General features: G+C 36.6%; 1 protein-coding gene across 2 annotated transcripts in view; it reads right to left on the bottom strand.

Moving 5' to 3' along the window:
• LOC139958895 (integrin alpha-9-like) overlaps window positions 1-21516 on the bottom strand; it is a 96058-nt gene that overhangs the window by 6566 nt on the left and 67976 nt on the right. The window contains exons 12-25 of one of the 2 annotated variants that reach the window (XM_071956318.1): window positions 20789-20946; window positions 18044-18204; window positions 17111-17278; window positions 15096-15175; window positions 12853-13000; window positions 11138-11278; window positions 9555-9727; window positions 7999-8188; window positions 7564-7671; window positions 6334-6495; window positions 4741-4854; window positions 3563-3667; window positions 2986-3105; window positions 516-989 (exon numbers count right to left, since the gene is read on the bottom strand). In XM_071956318.1, the coding sequence (XP_071812419.1) occupies window positions 867-989; window positions 2986-3105; window positions 3563-3667; window positions 4741-4854; window positions 6334-6495; window positions 7564-7671; window positions 7999-8188; window positions 9555-9727; window positions 11138-11278; window positions 12853-13000; window positions 15096-15175; window positions 17111-17278; window positions 18044-18204; window positions 20789-20946 (1951 nt within the window). In that variant the 3' untranslated portion in view covers window positions 516-866. Of the gene's footprint in view, window positions 1-515; window positions 990-2985; window positions 3106-3562; window positions 3668-4740; window positions 4855-6333; window positions 6496-7563; window positions 7672-7998; window positions 8189-9554; window positions 9728-11137; window positions 11279-12852; window positions 13001-15095; window positions 15176-17110; window positions 17279-18043; window positions 18205-20788; window positions 20947-21516 lie in introns of those variants that run through there. The other variant, XM_071956319.1, reaches the window with a different exon arrangement.

Genomic DNA, 21516 nt, shown 5'->3' with positions numbered 1-21516 from the left:
CAACCAGTTTTTTTTTCTTTGGATACTGAAACTTAACCTAAAGCAAAACCGCATCTCAGGAAATATTTCATGTATTAAATAATGACTGGTAGCAAAAATTTTGATTAATTTGACTGATCCATCTTTACCAACACATATTTCGAATGTTGACATATAATTCTATTGACAAATTTCATGAACAAATTAGAATTACTAATAATGACATGGTGTAGAATGTCAATCTTCCATTTTGTGCTGGAAATAAAAATTGGAAAGGTATAAAACATTCGAGAAAAATAGAAATGATTGTCCTTTACGCTATATTCAATCTATATATGCGACCACATTCAAATAATCAGATTCTGTTCAAAAGAAAAATTTAACTTTTGGTTGCAATATTCACTGTTTATGAATGGTGCAGACACTCTGTAAATTTGGTTCTATGGATATTTGCTTGAAACTGTAACCTTTTTCATGCCAGGAAGATGAGAAAGGTTAAGTATTTGTGGGTGCTTATTACAATTAACGGTCGGCTTTGATTCAAATTGTTAAATTAGAGGTTGAAAGTTTCACATCACAATTTTGAAATGAGCTTCTGTCTCACAAAGAACACAACAAAGCACGGGTAATAAGGATAAGAAATGTTAAAGGGATCGGTTGACAGAAAGGAAGGTAAAAACAAGATAAATACGTTGTTAGTTGTGCAGTATCATCGCAGTGAATATGAGACACATAGTTAGCTTCGATTATGTGGACTTTGTTGTGATAGATATGGTATTTGTGCTTTGTTAAGCATTGCAGAAGTACAGTGTCTTTGGATTAAAGAGATCAATGTTAGCTATTAGGGAGGGTTTCAAGACTGATAATTGACCATGTTTTGTATATTTTCATTGGCCGTTCTCATTGGCATCCTCTCCTATGGATTGTTTCTCTTTAGGTTCAGTGGCGCCTGTTCCAGAAATCTTTGCTTCATTCATGTAAATCTTGGTGGTTCGTTGGAAGAATTTTAACTAAACAAAATTTCATTGGAGAAATGAGAGACAAAACATAGCAAAAGGTGTTCTGCAAACCAGGTAGGTATAAGTAGAGTGATGGTATGTGAAAGTTGTGAAAGTGATATGGAGGGGGAGGAAGGGGTGGGGTTGGTTTTGTCTACTGACTGCTGCCAAAATAATTTCTAATTCTGCTTGGCAGATGCATAGGATGTTGCAAGAAAGGGCCAAGAGTTGTTACCATGTGTTGGCATCAATTTTCTTGTTTGATTTCTCTAGGAAGATGCAAATTAGTCGAAATGAATGGAAGGAAAATTTAACTCTTTCATTCTTTGTCCACAATATGAACATTCAGGATATAATTTTAGAAAGTCACATGGAATCATTTTCAAATACAATTGATCATTTAAATGGTAAGATGAACGATTTTGATATTATGTGTGTGCCTTTCCTTTTTTCTTTTTTTGTTGTATTTGGGGGGGGGGGGAGGGGAATGGACAGGGAGGGGGGTTTCTTTCTGAACATATCCAATACCCTCTGCTTGCTTGAGTGCAAGAGTTATGACCATTCATCTCTCTTTTCTTTCTTTTGTTTAGCAGAAATTAAATAATTGGTTATACTTTCATCAAACAAAAAGAAATTATGAGAAAAGAAAAACCACAAAGACTAAATGTGATTAACTAAAAATGAAAGCATACAGACTTAATGAAAGATATACTGCATCCTTATTTCAGCATTTCTCACAAATTATAACAAGGATAGAGAGAGGGTGAGTAAAAACAACCTAAACTTGATGAAAATGGTTTTATTCTTTAACATTTGCTAAATACATTTTTGATAGATAGCCAATATCAACTTGCTCCATTATAAATATAGGTATATCAAAGTCTTAGATTTGAACAAAAATATTTCATAAAGAGATTTGTGAAATGTAGCATGATTGGTCCAAATTATCAGCTTGGTTCTGTTGTTGCAGAACTATTGCAGTTTATTTTGGCTCTCTTTAGATGAGAATTGCATAATAATTCAAGATTTGACAACATGAGCTGCACCAACAAATGCTTTTCATTTTCTTTTGTAAAGTTAAGATGATTTCCGTAAAGATGGATAATAATTGAAATGTTGAATGAGACGTTATTTTATGTTGGCATGGTATGATTATTAAGTTACTTCATCAAAATTAAATGGTGAATTCAAGAGTGAAGGGCTCTTATTTTGCACTAGGTAAATATAAATTAACCAAGACTGTTTTGATGTGATGTCCACATTGCACAATATACTTATAGACATAAATTAAATAATGTTCAACGTTTCATGTCTACACTTAAGTTTTCACTTTGGACTGAACATTATCTGTAACTCAGCCGCTTAAACTTTGTTGTATTTTGTTAATAATTTTAATAATTTTGTTAATATCAAACAACTGAAATGGGGTTTAGTTTACAGTCACCCATGTACCATACATCCCCACCACATACATAACTTGAAGTACAATGAATGTTTTTTATTTGTCACAATGTTTATTTTCTGTAAAGGAGATGGCTTCCCCAAATAATGACTCTAAAATACTGAAGCCCTCTAATAACAATCGTAATGGTGCAAAAGGTTTCAGTGTTGTTAAATCTCTGATCACAAGAATATCTGCAATTATGTATATATATGTATGTTATTTTGTGCTGCATAGTGTACATGTGCTTTGTTGTAGGTGAAATTCATGTCTACTCCTGTGTTTATGCCAGCTCCTCTGCATGATGCTGTGTTGTACTGTACGAGGCTTAATTACCTCCCAGAGTTCACAGGTAGTGAATGTAACAGGCCTTAGACTGGGTGACATAGGAGCTGTGTGCGTTCAAGTGAGACCCATTGTCTGTGCTCATTTTAATAACATCGCCAGCCCCTTTAGTGTTTGGTGACTTGGTCATCACAAAGATCTCTGCCACATTAGCTCCAAGATGATAGTTGGATTTGAGTCTAGATAAAAACTGTTAACTAAATAAAACTTATTAATACTCACCTTCCAAAGGACAACAACTGCAATAATAAGAAATAATATTCCCAGAAGAATAGCTAGTAGGATCACCCACCAGGGTATTGGTTGTGTTCCCATGGTACCTGTATATGCTACTGTTTGTATCTGTAAATAACAAATATAATAAATGAAAGATTAACTATTTCATCTACTCAGAGAAAGCATCCACATTTGCAGTTGCCAGGAATAAAAGTGATCTTTGTAGTATTCTTTCGCAAGTTTTAATACTCAGTAGCTTAAACAGACCACAACAAATAAACATTAATCGGTCAATCCAATCAATCAATCCACAGTTATATATCAATTATTACAAAACTTAGCAACTCAGTTCCAAAATTCATAATTTGATTAAATCGGTCTTTTGCAATGGGTTGTAACTTTATGTCTCGTTAACCAAGTAATGTGAAAAAACCAATATAAACCGCACCACTCTTAAACTCAACCACACCCACCCCCCCCCACTACTCTCCAAACCCCTTGTCCCCCATGCTCTGGTATTACAATCTCCAATCCCTTCCTTCCCTAACCCAGGTGCTTCTACTCGACTGAACCATCCACTTACTTGGACTGAGTCAGCTTCATGTCCCTCTGGCTGGTTATGGATATTGGTCGGATCATCAGATACTACTAATCCTTGGGATACTACCTCCACGAATCCATATTGTCTCTGATTATTCAAATTAGAAGAAAAACCATTCATTTTATCTCACTTTCAGAATGCAGGGATTGATGATGGCGAGATACTTTGAGATATAAACGTGCCCAAAAGGGTTAATACTTGTCATTTGAAATGCTGTTAACTCTGAAAGGGAAAAGTAAACCACTGAGGACACCTGTCAAAAGCCTCAGGAATATAAAAGAATCTAACATCAATGACAAAAGAAGATTTGTAATTGCTACTTGAAGAACTAACCTGTTTTCGAAGGGATCGTCCACAAAATGTAAGCATACTGAAACTACTGACTATTATTACATTTTTAGGTGAGTTAAGGGTAGACAGGAGTCAGTCTCAAACTTATTCACAGACATCAAGGAGAAAGCCAAGGGTAGACCAAAATCTCATTCAGAGAATGTTCTGACAGTGGTAGTAAGACAAGGTGCCCATGTTGCACCTCAGGGGATTATTTTGGACCTATGGGGGGGGGAGGGGCACATTGCAGGGGCTACAATGATTCAGTTTAATATCAATGACACACATACACACACATCAAGATATCCTCAAAGGACAAACAGAACCAAGATTATCACTACCATAGTGCAATCCCTACAAACAAGCTTAATAACATTTGTAAATCAAAGCTCACAGATGGAGGGGTAAAGCCATTTCACTTTTCAAGTTCCTACGCTACTGTTACAATATTCTTCTACACCCACTCTCTTAGTCACGACTCGGGTTATAATTTAGAGTCCCATATATTGTGTAGTAGTATTGATGGCTCTCATTTTTGTCCCTCAAGAAATGCTCTGGTTTCTGTGTCAAAAACGACTATCCATCTTTGCACTTGGACAGCAGTTTCCCCACTTTGCATAACATTTTGCAATGTCTAATTATGGTAATACTTCCTTGGAATTTGATCAATGGCATTTTGTTAGTTTCTTGCTATAATTGCCAAATGTCCAGTGCAAAAAAGCAAAAGAAAGAAAATTTATGAAGGTGTCCTTTGGTTTTTTTTATCACTCGCAATTATATTTACAAGAACAGATGGTGCAACTGAAGATGTATAAATGACTGATCATTACCGATACAAACGTGTGCTCCCATAGCAACATCTCCACCGTTATCTTGACCAGTTCATCTCTCTCAAGTAGTGCAATGTTACACGACAAATCCACGCATTTAGCTTTCTCACAGCCCTGTAACAATAGGAAAAGGATAACAACGCCTTCTGTTATTACTTGTGTTATTGTTGGCTGTGGCTTCATCTACTATCTTGGGTAGATGATTACATTTCTGTAAACTTTGTTATTTGTTGTTGTTATTTGTTAGTTTTATTGTTATTTTTTATGTTACGTAAACATATGTTATGCAGTATTTATGTTATGTATAATATATGTTATGTATAAAATATAATATATATGTAAAATATATGTTATGTATATATGTTATGTTATTTTATTGTTATTTGTTATTATTTGTTGTTAACTTGTGTTATTGTTGGCTGTGGCTTCATCTAATATCTTAGGTAGATGGTTACATTTGTGTTTACCTTGTTATTTGTTATTTTTATTGTTATGTATAATGTTACGTAAATATATGTTATGTATAATATATGTTATGTATAATATATTTTATGTATATCATATAATATATGTAAAATATATGTTAAGTATATATGTTATGTTATTTGTTATTTTTTGTTGTTAACTTGTGTTATTATTGGCTGTGGCTTCATCTACTATCTTTGGTAGATGATACATTTCAACTCTGGTTGTGTTGAGATATTTGTTGTTGATCCTTGTATGTGTTTGTTAATGGGATATTCTCATGGATAAAGTTCATTATTAATACCAAAAGCTGCCAAAAATATTCTGTATATTAAAATCAAAACACATCCTGATATAGCATTTTAAACCTTGTACAGATGCTGTGCTGTCACTCAGTTCATGTGATTGTGTCACATGAAAGTAGTGTTAATGAAACAACCATATCAAAATCCCTTGTTTCTTGATTTTACAAGTGCATTAAATACTTTATAACTTAGTCTACTTTTTAAGGATATAATTAACTTTTATCAAATAATCATGGCTTATTCTGGTACAGCTGAGTTCATCAGGATGTGAAGAACATTCAAAGCCATGAAAAACATCATTACCCTGTTATGTAGGGTCTTGTAGTTAAAAGCCATTTAGAAAATTTACAAAATCCTCAAATCTTACCAAAATAGAGAATATAATAACTTAAAACTCCCTTTCAATTACTGTCCTGCAATCTTTATTCCCACGGCAATACTTTTGTTGTAGAATAGTTTTGGTGGCTGAAGCCTTAAACCCATTATTATTAACCTTTTACTTTCTTATCTTTATATTAATATTTATATGTAGCCTATATATGTTTATATTTCGTAGACTTTAAAATTCCTGTTTCTAAATATAAATATTTACACTGGTGATAAATATATGTAACGACATTGTACCGAAACAACTTTCGACAAGATTCTTAAATGAAAATCGATCAAAGTTTTATCGGGCTTTCGTCAAAAGACTTGACATATAGATGTGTAAGTCTTTTAAATACATTGCAGAACCTAGATATGTTAATAATTACAGTTATATATTTGGTGTGCATTTAATTCACCCCACCATACACAATATATAATTTCTGTTTTTACAAACCAGTTGTGTAGGGTCACTGGCTGTTGCTATCTGTTGATCTGAGTCTTCCTCTTCAGCATATGATATCTTTGTGGAGCCCTTTGCTACATAGGCTTCTTCTATCCTACGTCTCTGCAACTCCAAAATCCGAGCTTCGTTGCAGGAACCCTTGTTTGCATTAATCTGAGAGGATGGGGATGAGGCAAGTTGATAATTACTGTAGCTAACATACACACACAAGATATTGAAACCCCTTCCCTTATGTTGCCCTATTTGGTTTGATTTAAGATGAAAAATGCTGTTTCCTGTAAACCTGATAGAGTATACAGGTGATGTTCTGAAAACACTATGCATGACCAGAGCAGCTAAAAAGTAACATCATCTTTAAATTTTGTGTACACAGAGTTTCCTCTACTGAAATAAATAGATGAAAACTAGAAAGATAATAAAACTCAAAAAGTAGCACGGTGGTTGCAACATTTAGACTGAGGTGTATCAATTATCTGTGAATATTGCTTATATTTCAGACTAGCACAAAGCTACAACCAGATCCAAAATTCATAAAGGAGATTAGTAAGGCGCTTTGAACCAGACACCTCCGGACACCAACATACACTTGAGAAGGTAAAGGATATTGTGGTTCACTTTGGATTAACTTTAAAAAATAGTTGTTTAAAATCATGAAAAAAGCCTATAAAAGTACTTTCCAAGACATACATCAACACTACACCAAGGCACCATAACATTGTCCCAGAGGGCATAACAATATCTAATTTGCATATCAGAATTGGGATAGAGTTGTTACTGGCACTGAAGGCTAACATCATGTTCATTACAATGCAACCCTTTAGATACAAGAGTCACAATGCTTCGAATTCATTGGAGAGAATTAGAGACCGCCCCTTCAGAAGAAAAATGAACGCTGTACAAATTAATAGTCATTTTTAGGAATGAAATGCGAAACCAGTCTAGTTTAAATTTGATGTAACATGTACTCAAACTAATCAGACCACAAACATATCAAAAATAAATCCACAACCATTATCCTTACCTTAATCCCTTTAATAAACACCAGTACACCGCCATATCAGCAATATAACCCTTAACCCCATACCTTAATCCCCTTAATAAACACCAGTACATCGCCATATCAAGCAATATAATCCACAACCATTATCCATACCTTAATCCCCTTAACAAACACCAGTGCACCACAGTATCAACAATAAAATCCAAAACCATTATCTTTACCTTTATCCCCTTAATAAACACCAGTGCGCCGCCGTCAACATTTCTCCACGGAATTTGAATGGTAACATTGGAATTCAAAGGTAGTCTTCCAGGGCCATAATTAATAACCTGCAAATAATGAAGAAAGACAACATAAAAACAACAAATACAAAGCCCTTTTCTTACATCCTTCCCCCCCCCCTCCCCCCTCTCCACATCCTCACTAACCATTATCAGTTGTAAATCAGGCCTGTCTGCCCCTTTCCCATAGAACAAATTTTAAAACCAAAGAAGCCACTGTTATTCAACCTAATGAAAACGTCTTGCAAGCATTTATTGGATCTGTCAAACAATGAACTACAATCATTGCTTACTAAACGTTCGGTCAATATAATTTCAATGTAGACAGAGCAGAGACTGTATTTTATTCTACAAATTTAGTAAAGTTACCCTCACCTGGAATTCATGGTTGAAAGCTGGACCGATATGAGACTGGTTATACCTGGATTCGTCTCCGTCATGGTCATAAAATAATTCGACAGCTTTTACAGCCTGGTCCAGTCTAAATTCATCTGCTGCCTGCTGGTCACTTTGACCGGTGGACGTTGCATTGTAACCGTAATAAACACTCTCCCCTTGTGAAGTACTGTAGCAGAAAATACAGGAAGTATTTATTATAGACAATACATTAATAAACACTCTCCCCTTGGGAAGTACTGTAGCAGAAAACACAGGAAGGTTTTATTATTGACAATACCTTCACAAATGAGGCAATGTGTCAATTGTAGGATGCTGAAGGGGGGGGGGGGGGGGGCTGCATAGGACATAATCTATAGTGCTCCACAGATGAACACAATAGGCACTGCAGGCATCCAGAGACAATCCCTATTGTTTGATGATGTTGATCCATTCTAGCTGAGAGGGATTTTGGTGCCTTAATATACAATCACTGACTCTACAAATATCAACAAAGCAATATGAGAGCAGAATGCAAAACTACATTGGTGATGTCTATCATTTCATGGATCTCTACTTTTAATGTTGGAAAGTTACATGGTCACTTCTTCCTGGTTCTGCTTGCACATTTCAACTAGGAGGTACTAAACGCTTTTCATCTGTGCATATGCAATGATGTCCATGGGGTTTCAAGGGATATAGTGGTGGGGTGGGGGGTCAAATTCTAAATATCCCCCGACTGATTCAGGAAAAGGTTATGGAATGCCAGAGGCTGATTCAGGATATAAAAGGAAGGGGTGTGGCCGAAGGTTGCTGAAGCAGACTCCCACATAGGGAGAGGAGCGGTCTTGGGGTCCTTTCATTATATAAACATTTCAGAGATTAGACATAATATGGTGTATTCTAATGCGTATATATACTAACAAATACGTTTGAAATGAGGTTGGATTGGGGGGGGGGGGTGTACTGCCCCACCTGGAAATGCCACTGTGTATGTAAGGGAGATGGGAGGGTGGGATAAGGGAAGTAGTGTTTGCATGAGAGTGCAGGGCAAAATGCCTTTCATAACAGAAATAACATCATCATTGGCCTGGGAATGCATGAACTGGCAGATTTGTGATACCAGTGACAATTTGTTTGGCTTTCAAAAAACCAAAGACTGGTGGAAGGGGGGGATGCTTTACTGACCTTGCTTCATTTAAATTGAGTAGATAAGCAGTTGGATTATGTCACATAATTATCTCTAAAAATATTCAAAATAATGATGTTTGTATTATTACACCTCACAAGAGAGTGATGATTGAAGAGAGCAGCACTGAATGGATGTGTCTGTTTTTGAGTAAATTCAACTTTTTAAGGGAAATGAAGAGATAGCAACCTGGTGGTCATAAGGTGAGGAGTTTGTGGAAAGGCTTCTCACAGGTGCATGTTTTTTTTTTGGGGGGGTATGGATGAAGGTTGTGGTAGGCAGCGGAGTAGGATGGGGGGGGCACGATGATGGAATGTCACTTAGGGTCCCTATGTTCCAATCTCTTTATGTCAACTGAAAGACTTACCCAATCACTCCAAGGTCAGCTTCTACGATGACTGAAAATTTGAGTTGCTTCATATTATTGGGCTTCTCTTCTTCAGTTTCTATACTAACTGTATATACCACCATTGTGATGTTAATTTCTCGCTCCTGAGACCAAGGAATATCCGAAACATCGAACCGTAGTTTCAGAGTAGCCTGCACGGTAAAACCAAAAATGTGTGAGGAGGTTTTTTCGACCAGCTTCAGCTTTGGCTGGTTTTATAAATATATCTTTTAAAGAGAAGTGTTGGTCAATTCTATACCAGCTTGGATAACATTGCAAAGTGCCTTTTACACCTAAAATGAAGTTGCATTGCATGTAAAGGCACTGTGTCAAATGTGGGCTGCTGAGGGAGTGGGGACGGGGGGAATGGGGAGGGAGGGAGATGGGGAGGGGATGGGGGTGCAGCATGATGCAGCCAGGCTACATAGGACATAACCGACTGCACTGTGCAGGACTTTGCAGCTGCTAACCATTTGCTTTTTGACACAGTGCCTTTACTAAACTACAATAAAACCTTGCTGAGAATTGTCTTTTCCAAGAAAATCTATCATAATGGCACACATTACATAGCAGCACCTATAGTATCACTTTCTATAGTTGCCATCCCATTGCATTTATGTCAGCAAGGTTTTGATGATATGAGTTTAAAGAGATTTATGAACTCTGAATCCTTCCATTACAATATTCAAATCAACACTTCTATCAATGAGCTTCCTTAAAACAACTTGTTGCAGTGGCAAAATAGCTTAACACCTATTTAGAACCAAAGAAGGAGAGAAGTGCATAATTTTGAACCTTTTTTAGAAAAAGAACAATTTCATGAAATAACATTATGAACAGGGCTGAAATTAAGCAACAGCACTAACTGCAAATTCTTTGTAATTTTCTGTATGTGTTTGCCCCAGCCCTACCGATCCTTGCAAGAGTTGCCCAAGCCCTACCGTTCCTTACAAGAGTCGCCCCACCCCTACCGATCCTTAAAATTGCCCCACCCCTACCAATCCTTAAAATTGCCCCATCCCTACCAATCCTTACAAGAATTAGTCCACCCATACTGATCCTTAATAGAGTTGCCCCACCCCTACCACTCCTTACAAGAGTCGCCCCACCCCTACCAATCCTTAAAATTGCCCCATCCCTACCAATCCTTAAAATTGCCCCATCCCTACCAATCCTTACAAGAATTGGTCCACCCATACTGATCCTTAATAGAGTTGCCCCACCTCTATCGATCCTTACAGGAGTTGCTCCACCCCTACCGATCCTTACAAGAGTTGCCCCACCCCTACTAATCCTTAATAGAGTTGCCCCACCCCTATGATCTTTAATAGAGTTGCCCCACCCCTACCGATTCTTACAAGAGTTGCCCCACCCCTACCGATTCTTACAAGAGTTGCCCCACCCCTACCGATTCTTACAAGAGTTGCCCCACCCCTATGATCCTTAATAGAGTTGCCCCACCCCTACCGATTCTTACAAGAGTTGCCCCACCCCTACCGATCCTTAAAATTGACGTGAGCACCAGCAATCCATTACCAATATAACTACTGAAGTTTACTCACAGAATTGTACGCATTCATAGGATTTCCCAAGCTACATTCTACAATAGCAGAGGCATCCTGCCCTATTTGAGGTAGACAGTTTGCCACAATTTCAGCGGTACAGGTGTCCCCTCTCTGGTCTGCGAGAGGCAAGCATGTCACCTGAGAAAGAATGTATAACATCAAATTGTTAAAACAACATTCTTAGATAAACTTGCAATATCAGTCTAAGAAAGTGAAAATGAGAAGATGCATATATTAAGTTAAAAAAAAAAAAAAATTATCCTATATTAACATTAAGAAATCATCATTTAAAATCATCAAAAGTAAACATAAATATGTCAAAAACAATTTCATAATGTGTAGTTCTTCTCTGAGCAAAAACAAAGCAAAGGAATATTAGTAAGGATTTTTGGCTTAGACACAGAATATATTCATAAATCATTTTTAAGAAATGACAATAACCAAAACACATTATAGAAATAGTTATATAAACACAACACCATTTACCTACATTTGTCACTTTTATTTCTACACAAAATTGCACCAAAAAGTTCCAGCATTTACAATGAAAACATTGGCTGTTTTATTACTCTGGTGAAGTCTTTAAAATGACTTTGTTTTTCTTTATGATGTAGAAATAATTTATGGACAGAAAGATGAAGTTCTACCAGAAATATTTGAGACATCAAATTCTGGAATCTACCATACATCGACATTGAACTATGACAACAATTTTTTTTAAGTATTATTATTACATTTATATAGCACTTAATCTAAAAGTAAGCTCTAAGTGCTTGACAAATAAAACAAATTTTCTCAAAACAAATGGATACCACAACACCCCTTTTTCGATGCCATCCATCTTCAGTATTACTAACTCCTGGAGTCTTAAAGCAGAGCATTTCTCTCTTCTTTATTATAGCTTGGGCATCAGTTTTCCCATATTACAAGGCATTTTCAGTATGTTCGCCCAAGCTATGGAATGCCTTGCCGAATTCAGTACGTACCTGGGCAAGGCTTGCCAGTTTTAAAACATCGCTGAAAAACATATTATTTTAGAATTGCCTTTGATGTTTGAACTGTACAGTATTTTTGCATCACCATAGCTTTAATGTATTTTTCTATTCTATTATAGGTTTTATGGTGTATACCTTTTAGGGGATATTTTTCTACTATTTGCTTTTGAATATCTCCTGTATTTTGTAGAGATCTTTGAGCAGCGTTGCTGATGAATGTGCTATATAAGTACTATTTTATTATTATATAATACTTGTTAGCAAGTCATGAATTATATGTTGATGAAGCATTGATAACATTACTCTCTCTCTAATTTGTATAACTTTTGTTCCTGAAATATGAACCATGAAGACATTATTCTTACAGGGAACCCAGAGTAAAGAATAATGGTTGTAAGATGTATTTTACCATTAAAGGTCATTATTATTACACTCAAATATATGCTAGAAAGGCAAATAATGTTCAAGGCAAGCTCAAACTGCAACAAGTGTTATACTGCCCTCAACCCCCCAACCCCACCCCCAAAAAAAAGAATTTCCTCTCAACACTAATTTATTGTCCAATTTAACACTGTCAAAAGTTCTGTGGAAGCACCTTCGATGATCAGAAGTTTAAAATATCCAAGGAACAACTTTAAGCTATTTGGCATGATTTGAGGCAAACACCTTTTAAGCAAAAGTTCATATCATGAAATGGTTTCTATGACAACTACTTACTGCCTCAATCTCCACGCCTTCATAGCCCATATCACTAGGGTGATAAACCTTTAAGATAGCCTGATGGGCCTCTTCTCCATTATTATCAATTTTGGCATTGATGTAGAGGGTGGGGGAAGCACCAAGGATCAACTCATCTCGTTTATTTCTACAGAGGAAATGGAATGGAAAATTGTCTAAAAATCTCATTAAATGATTGGTTCTGGTGTTTGACATGTCTATTTTGTATGAAAGAGCACAAAAAGACAAAAAGAACAGTGAAGAAACTACCATGATAGCATGCTCTGTTAAGGAGATATGACATTTTGAAGATATCAAATGTTCTTTGAAAACGACTGGTGTAGAAAGACTTACTGTGAGGGTGTGACGTCACATCCTCACTTCCTTAACATTTGTAAATATATTTCTTTAAAAATTATTTACATTTTTTAACACATTTGAAAATAATATAATCAAAAATTCTTCAGATGTTTAATCTCAAATACTTCCTTTGACAAATAAGAGATCTCCTGACATATCTTTTGGTTGAAAGTCATGAAATCTCACAAAACATTTAGAGAAAAAAACAAAGACTTTTCAGGAATGTGAGGATGTGACATCATAGCTAGTCAGATTTCAGCAGTTTCTACACAATCTGATAAAACTTTACACTTGAATATCTCTTTAACCAAAAGAGATATTTGAACAGTTTTTTCACCATTGTGTTTCTTTTATTGTCCTCTTTCATATAACATAAACATGGATGACAATTGAACCAATCCTTTCATAGTAACTTGAAAGGGATCGTACGTGTACTGAGAGGTCAACGCCACTTCACAGACATCATCATACTTTATTTATAAAAACATGATTCAAACCAGTGACCTGAAGGTTAATGTGCTCTACTAACTTAGCTATCCAGCAGCCCATAAGTTGTCTGTGGTAATTCAAAGGACTGTTGGCATATAGCACAGACTAGGGAGGGCTCATAACCTTGAGGTAACTGGTTCAAATTTCCATTTTAAAGCCAATAATTTCTTTGCTGTGTTCAAGTTTTCTTGTCACTTCCTTGTCTGCTGTTCTGTTTCATTTTTCACTTTCAATAATCAAACCCAAAAGCAGTCAAGTCAGCATGATTGACTGAAGAAGGAAATACATTACTGCAACTTTTCATGCCCGGAAAGAATGTCATAATGGTCTAGTGCTTCCTTTGTCATTTCTGCACATCGGCATACACATAAACCTGGATCGACTCAGTCAATTAGGAGACGCCCCAAAAAAAATGTATCAACCACTCATCTCTTATACCGGTGTCCTGCTCTCATAGCTACCGCATTCCTTGTGAAGCTACTGCGAACAATGGCATCTAGATCTTAAGTGGTACATTTTTCCAATTTTTACTGCAAGTTTCATTTTGAGTCTTTGCTTTCTTTCAAACAATACAACTGCAGCTGCTGCAATGCGCTCAGCTTATAAGGACTGTACACAAATTTACAGAGACAAGAGAAACAGACAACAGGATTTGTTGTTCCTTAGCAACACAAGGCTCCTTGTCAATTTTTGTATGTGATAAGGTGCGTAAGAGTGACCGGCGTACGTATTATAAGACTCTGACAGTAGATGTCCGAATACTAGCCAGGGTCCATGCCAATCATGCCTTTTATGAGTAAATCTCAAAAAAGTTATCATTAAACCTAAGCAATTATACTCATTGTTTTTTGTTTTTCATAAAGACCTAGTTACAGTGTGTTCTGTTGTCACAGATCGTTTAGCACTTCCAACTGACGAAAGGTTAACAAATATGTTAGTAGCATCTGGTAGAAGGTCACGTGACCCTCCATGGTTGGTTAGTTTTCCTACCGTGGGGTGAGAGTCCTGCGTCATTTTAAACTTGATGCTTGTGAAATAATAATAAACACTTTTCAGTACCAAATAAGGACTTCCGGAATTTAGTTTCATTTAACAAGTTTCAATTAAGCTAATTAAGTGAGAAGATCATCGTGAGAACTTTTCTTTTCTTGTTAATTAATCATTTTCTCTTTTGCCAAGCATCGAATGAACAGTTTTTGTAAAAGGTAACAGGAAATGAGGAAACTATCTACAGAACAACGTAGGAATCTTTTACCTTTCGTAAAAAGAAATGCAAAGAATTCCTCCTCTACTTTAAAGGAGTATGGGTGTAGGCAGGAGGGGTGGGGGTGGGGGTGGGGTGGGGGGAGGAGGAGTTTAAGGTGAAGGGATAATTTGCAATTGGACTGACTTACCCAGGCAACTCAGCTTCAACGTTGAGTTCAATGTCAGTCTGGCAGATACCATCACTTCCACAGTTTTGGACAAAAATTACCTAGATGGTAAAAACGAAGAAAATAAAAACAGTTGAAACCCTGTGACTAAAACCTATAAAGTCACTTCTGTGCATTGAAGGGTTAATCTTTATCAATGGAGCAGCCAGCCAGACAGCAATGGTGCATGACAAACACATTGATGAACCAGATCAGCAACAAAATATTTTTACCAAATGAGGCTTTGCAAATCAACTACTATGTGGCAAAATTAACATTGACTCCTTATCTCCTGAACAGTTTTAGCCAATTTGTTTTGACTGTATTCTTTTTAAATATCTATTTTAATTATAGCAGAATTTTTTAAAATGGACCTCCTCCAAACTGTCCCCCACCCCCTTCCCCCACCACTATTCTTTGAACTTTTCAAACTCTGATAAGTAATCTTAAATATAAAAACTCCAAAGAAAGATGAGTAATCTAATGTACTAAAATACTCTGAATAAACTTGAATCCCAAATTCCCTCAAGGCTAATATGAGCAAAAGAAAAGGGCGGAATAGAAAATGTCCTGAGACCGACAGACAGACAGACAGATATATGGGTTCATAGAGGCCGACAATCTTTCAGAATGGTACTTAAGAGGGGTACCCTCACTCCCATTATGGTGCACAATCCTACAATTTGTGAGATCATTTGAGCAATAGAAAGTCAATAACAGTGAAATAAACCTGTGACATACTTGTGGCAGAGAGGTTACAGGAGGCTAAACAATATTGGAACAAAGGGGTTTCCTTACATGTTTTTGGAAAAAAACAGTCATGATATGAATAAATTCGGAGATTTTTTAACATTTGTTACATGAACCAAGCAGTCACTTAATTTGTAACATAAAACATTGTAACAGGGAGAGGCATTAGATAGAAGGATAAATCCCTGTAATTTTGCTTATTATGGGAAAGATAAATGATTAGAAATTTTGGCCTAGATATTAGATCATTACAGGCTTTGCTTAATATGGTAGGTAGAATTATTAAAATTTAGAAGAGAGGAAAATAAGCAATTTGGTACAACCTTTGTGTCAATTGAGTAACAATAAAATTCATGGTGCCTTAAAACGGTTTACCACCTATTTTGATATTTTGATATCCAAAGAATGGGAAGATTGCTCAAACAGGCAAAATACAAGAAGGGGGGTAATATAAAAATTCCTCAATACCGTTGGCAATGCTGTTTTATTCATACTGCCCACAATGCATTGCAGCACTAAGAGTTCATGAATGATCTTTCATGCCATTTTGGGTTGAATCTGGGCTATTTTTCCCCCTATTACCACCTAGTCCCATAACTAGGTGAATGTTTCACATACTCTTCATTTCGGCTAAATTGTTTGTACTTCAAATCCATATTCGATGAGTCTGAATGCATTCAGTAGTATTGTACAGACGATTTGGCAAAAGTCAATTTATTCCAATGAAATATTGCATCAGTTATATTGCTGGGTTGACTGACAAACTTACAGTGGATAAGACAAGCAACTGTAGATGTCATACTTTGATAAATTATAATCACATCTTACAGGAAGACTTATTTCAATTTGGTGAAATAAATACAAACTGGTCAAATCCAATACACTGCTATAAACGAAAAACATGATGACCCTAAGTTCATTGCTTCTGAATGTAAATGAAGCAATTAACGGTCAAGCAATTGCCAAAACTTGTTGCTACAATGGAAGCTCGACTGCCGCCCTCTATATTTATGTATATATATATGGTACAACTTACCATCACAAAATATTGCTATAAATAAAAAGCCATGATTTACCTTTACTAAGTCTCTCTTTTAAGACACTTTCAACATTTTTCTAGTTAAACTGAAGAAGTGTGGTACAATGTGCGTTGATATGCAGGTACAGATTGTTGACAATATTACGGAATAAATAAAAGTCTCTGTGAGATACCACTAAATATCTCAAGTAGGGAGAGGCAGTATTACCTCTTCTGTGACGTACTGCGCCTCACAGTCGTAGCTGTTACTGACTGGCGGGAGACCCCCAGGAAACGGGAGGGGCTCGTCTCCTCGGACGGAGGTCACAACTGGATACTTGAAGACATCATAGGTGAGTTTCATTGGAACTGGTGTGAGGAGGTCCCTGGCTTTGTCCTGAAAAGTAATCGTGATCAAAATAAATAAAGAACAACAGGACGAAAACGGTCGTGAATTGGAATTTTTCTGGTATGATGTTCTTTAATTATATAGATATATATACATATATATATATATATGTATATATATATATATATATATATATATATATATATATATGTGTGTGTCTGTAGAAAGTACATCATCAAACATGTTTGTTTAATAAATGGTCATTTCTATTGTGTATTTATGGACCAGTCACAAGTTTTAAGTATGGAAAGATTCTTTTCAACTTTGTGGGGACCATTACACTAAATTTGACATGGATGTGGGGGGGGGGGAGGTGTTAAACTTTTGAGCTGCCCAATAGTAGAAAGGTCAAGTTTTGTTGCATTGAAAGCAAACAAGCTTAGGCTATACAGTACAGTGTACACATGTAAAGGCAAATGAAATGTAGTAGATCAAACCTTTCCCAGGTGGGAATAGTAACATATTTACACCAACTTTACCACTTCAACACAATATAGAAGGGAATATAACCAAATAATGAAAATACGAAAAAATGCACATTAATTTTTTCGTACCCTTTCATTACTCTGAATAAAAATGTAACTTAAAGTGGAGAAAGATGTTAGTGACTTCTATGAATCTCTGGACCAGGTAGTAATTGCTTGGACCAGGTAGTAATTATCTTTGGTCAGTCCCCAGTGTTTCAGATCACTACGCATTCCACACCTCCAGCAATTGTCTGATCTACACAAAGACTGTTTCTAGAACACTTACAGAAAGATATGCCGTGTACGAATCTGCACAGGTTCTAATATTCTCCCCGGGAATGCCAACCATACCGTCAACGTGCGTCAACTTTGATTCGGTGAGGAGGAATCGAGATTCGATTCCTGCCTTGGTGTTTTCTTCATCGACGTCAATGGAAAACTCAATATCTGCAAAGAATTGGCAAATTAGAGAATAGATTGTAGCCATTTAAAAAAAAGAGAAAAAAAGTGGACTTTCTCAAATCTTCAATGTCATACATGAAGGACTTGTAAAACTACAGATATCTCTATCTATTTAAATGGGATCACATTACTTGTCTATATTGGAAACTTATTCATCACAAGTTTCTGTCACATGGTCTAAATTATGACAGTTGGATTTGTTTCATCATTAAAGGGTTACTGTAGGCACAACATTCACATCTTGTAGACCTTTAAACAAACACTGCTGTCAGTCCAGGTTGTATTAGTATACCCTTTATTAAAGGCATTGAAGACTCGCCCCAAACCGCATACGGCCATCTGCAAAAGTTAACTTTCTGTTGCTTACAAGTGACGTTTTGTTCGTGTCACTACAAAATGGAGACAGTACAGTAATGAAACGTGATACCTTGTTATCTTTAGCTGGACCTGCGATGTCCATCGCTGTATCATTTATACACTGTGCTGTGGGTATTGAATGCAGCTGTATGTACTGACTGTACCCTAGTGTCTAACCAACGATGGTAGCAAGCTGTGTGTGTATATTTTCTGGGATCGATGGTGGTGTCTAACACTTCTGTTACACTTCATTCGAAACTAGGTCAAATTACCCGCATTAGACGTTTCTTTTTGCGTGAGTCTTCACACCCTTTAACGTCTGAGGAATGACCATTTTATTTATCTGAGGCACATCAGTTTAGGTGACTGGACTACTCAGTCTAACACACTGACCACCGAGTCAGTTTCTAAGATACAACACACAACTCAACGGGGGAAAGAAAGAGACTTTATTGGCCTGAAAATTGACACTTTTATGATTTGTTACAAGTTTGTCAATGACAAAATCCATGGTGTCAAATGTCATCCAAGTGTGCCCCGGTGGTTTAAATTTAAAAGAAAACACTCTGGGCAAACTGTTAGAACTGGTACATCAATGGTTTAACATTGACATAATAGTCCCAAAACTAAGGAGTCTACATCATCATCAAGTTATCCTTAAAGGAGCAATCCTGAGATGAAGTACATTTTCAAGGTGAATAAGCTACAGAAACATTCCCAGACTTCAATTTTTCTTTTTTTCTTCTTGGTCTAAGACATACCAAGACTAGAATTCTGCATAAATTTATCCTTTAACATACACCAGTCGCTGTAGCCCTGATTCACGTTTCTATGCAAAGCACACAAGGAACTTCTGTTATGAGAGTATCTTAGACCTTTGGCTTACAGTATTAATACCCGTACGTATGACAAGTAACTGCAAACTTCTTTCAAACTTCTGTTGTCACATCTACCACAACAAACTAACAAGAAGCATCTTAACGGACAGGACGCTTAACCGTATTCCCTTCATAATTTTTGTCCAAGAATAAAGAAACCCCTGTGCTCAGCTACCCCAACAACTTCCAAATTCTGGTTATAGGCATGACCTATTCAACTATCAAGTACTTCCCTAGGATATCCTCTTCACCCCACTGAAAAAATATTTTCTACTACGGACATACAGTGAACTGCAAAATTATGGACTTTTCTGAGGATGTTTTTTCACCGAAGGTAATGACACTTTTAAGGGTACATGTTTTTTAATTATATAGTATCAAAATGCAAAAGCTACACAAAAGAGGTCAAGTTGCCATACAAATGCAGAAATCTATACCAGTTCTTGTACCCAAAATCTCCACATTTTCAGTAATTCATAATAAACAACATTCAGAAACATGAACATTTATTTGCAAAATGTGGGACTCATTTTTTGTTTTGCCTGTTAGAAACAATAGCACTGATGTTAATTTGCTGGATTTGTTGTGAATGCTGTAGTTCTTGAGCCTTGAAACATGCATTCTGCTGCTAAGGGAAGGCAAAGATTAGGGCAAAAAGTCACATTTATGGCACTAAAATTGAAAAAAGATAACCAACATTTTGGAGACTAAAAATAGTGTTTTTTGACACAACAACAACATAGACTAAGGGGCCAGCAAGGAAATTTGTTTTGAAATTGAACTAAATCATTGATTACTTGAGTTATTTGACAATGTATTAGGTGATTTTTAAATCAATTAAGGTTAATCATCCTGTATTGACTGACACTCTTATTTTGGTCAATCCTCTGTAATTTTTAATTAAATTCTTCAATAAGTTGGCAACTTCACTCCTTTAGAGGACCAGTTGCGGAGCGTCCATACAGTCAGGGGGGGGGGATGCCCCCCCTGATGGACTCAAATGGACTGCTTGCGCCCTTTTCAGCTTTTTACCACTTTTTATTTCTTCACGATTATTGACATTTTTACTGCGCTCTCATCTACCTATTGACATTTGTCACATTATCTGCAAATTAGCAAGGCCCGGAAAGGGTCATTTCCGGCGATCTTTGGAGTATCTTTTACTCAAAATATTTCTGTACGCTTCGCGCCAACCTGTGGTAGCGCTCCGCTTAGATAGTGTTGAGAGCGCCCCTACAGACCATTCTCGCCCCCCCCTGACCAATACCCCTAGCTCCGCCACTGTAGAGGACATGACTACCCATGAAACATTGAAGACACTCCTCCTCACTCACCTAGATCAAAAGTAGGACTGACACCGCTGAACTGGAAGCATGCAGTAACTTGTACGCACACATAGTCTTCACCATTCAAGGAACAGGTCGTCAAATCTGGATCCACTGAATCCGGACTCAGTTCCAACCACGCTAATATTTCTATGATCGGTTTAGCCCTGTCAAAAGAGACGAAACATGTACACACATCAAAATGTATGTTCTCATAATAATATGTAATCTGAGTGTCTAGACATTCCCCTAATAAAGGTCATCCCATGATAATGTAAGGGGGACAAGCTTGAGGATAAGAACACACATGAGAAAGTTAGGAGAAGTAGTAGTAAGGGGGGGGGGGGGTGGGGGAGAAGGGTGTGATAACCAGAATGAAAACATTTCATGGTTCCTTGCTGCTGTTCATTAGTTCCATTCATAGGGAAATTTCTAACAAAGCCCTAATACAACAACAGTAATTTATGCTCACAAACTTTTGTTGCCAAAGTAATGCTAAGCCCTGATATCAATTGCAACACACATCAGTGTGTGAAGACTATCTACCATTATCATCATACCAAGTTTGACGAAATTCCGACTAGTAATAGTAGCCAAGTAATTGCAATTTGGAGTATTTCACGTTTGACCCCATGATCTCATTAATATTCATGAAATGAGCACCAACATCAACAGGGATAATCTACTTACTATGGGCCACCCACTCACCAAGTATGGTAATGATTGGTCATTCCCTT

The sequence above is a fragment of the Apostichopus japonicus genome, chromosome 18 (genome assembly GCF_037975245.1).
Source record: "Apostichopus japonicus isolate 1M-3 chromosome 18, ASM3797524v1, whole genome shotgun sequence".
Taxonomy (NCBI): Eukaryota; Metazoa; Echinodermata; class Holothuroidea; order Aspidochirotida; family Stichopodidae; genus Apostichopus; species Apostichopus japonicus.
Note: the sequence above shows the minus strand (reverse complement) of the source record. Positions and strands in the feature narration are given on the sequence as shown.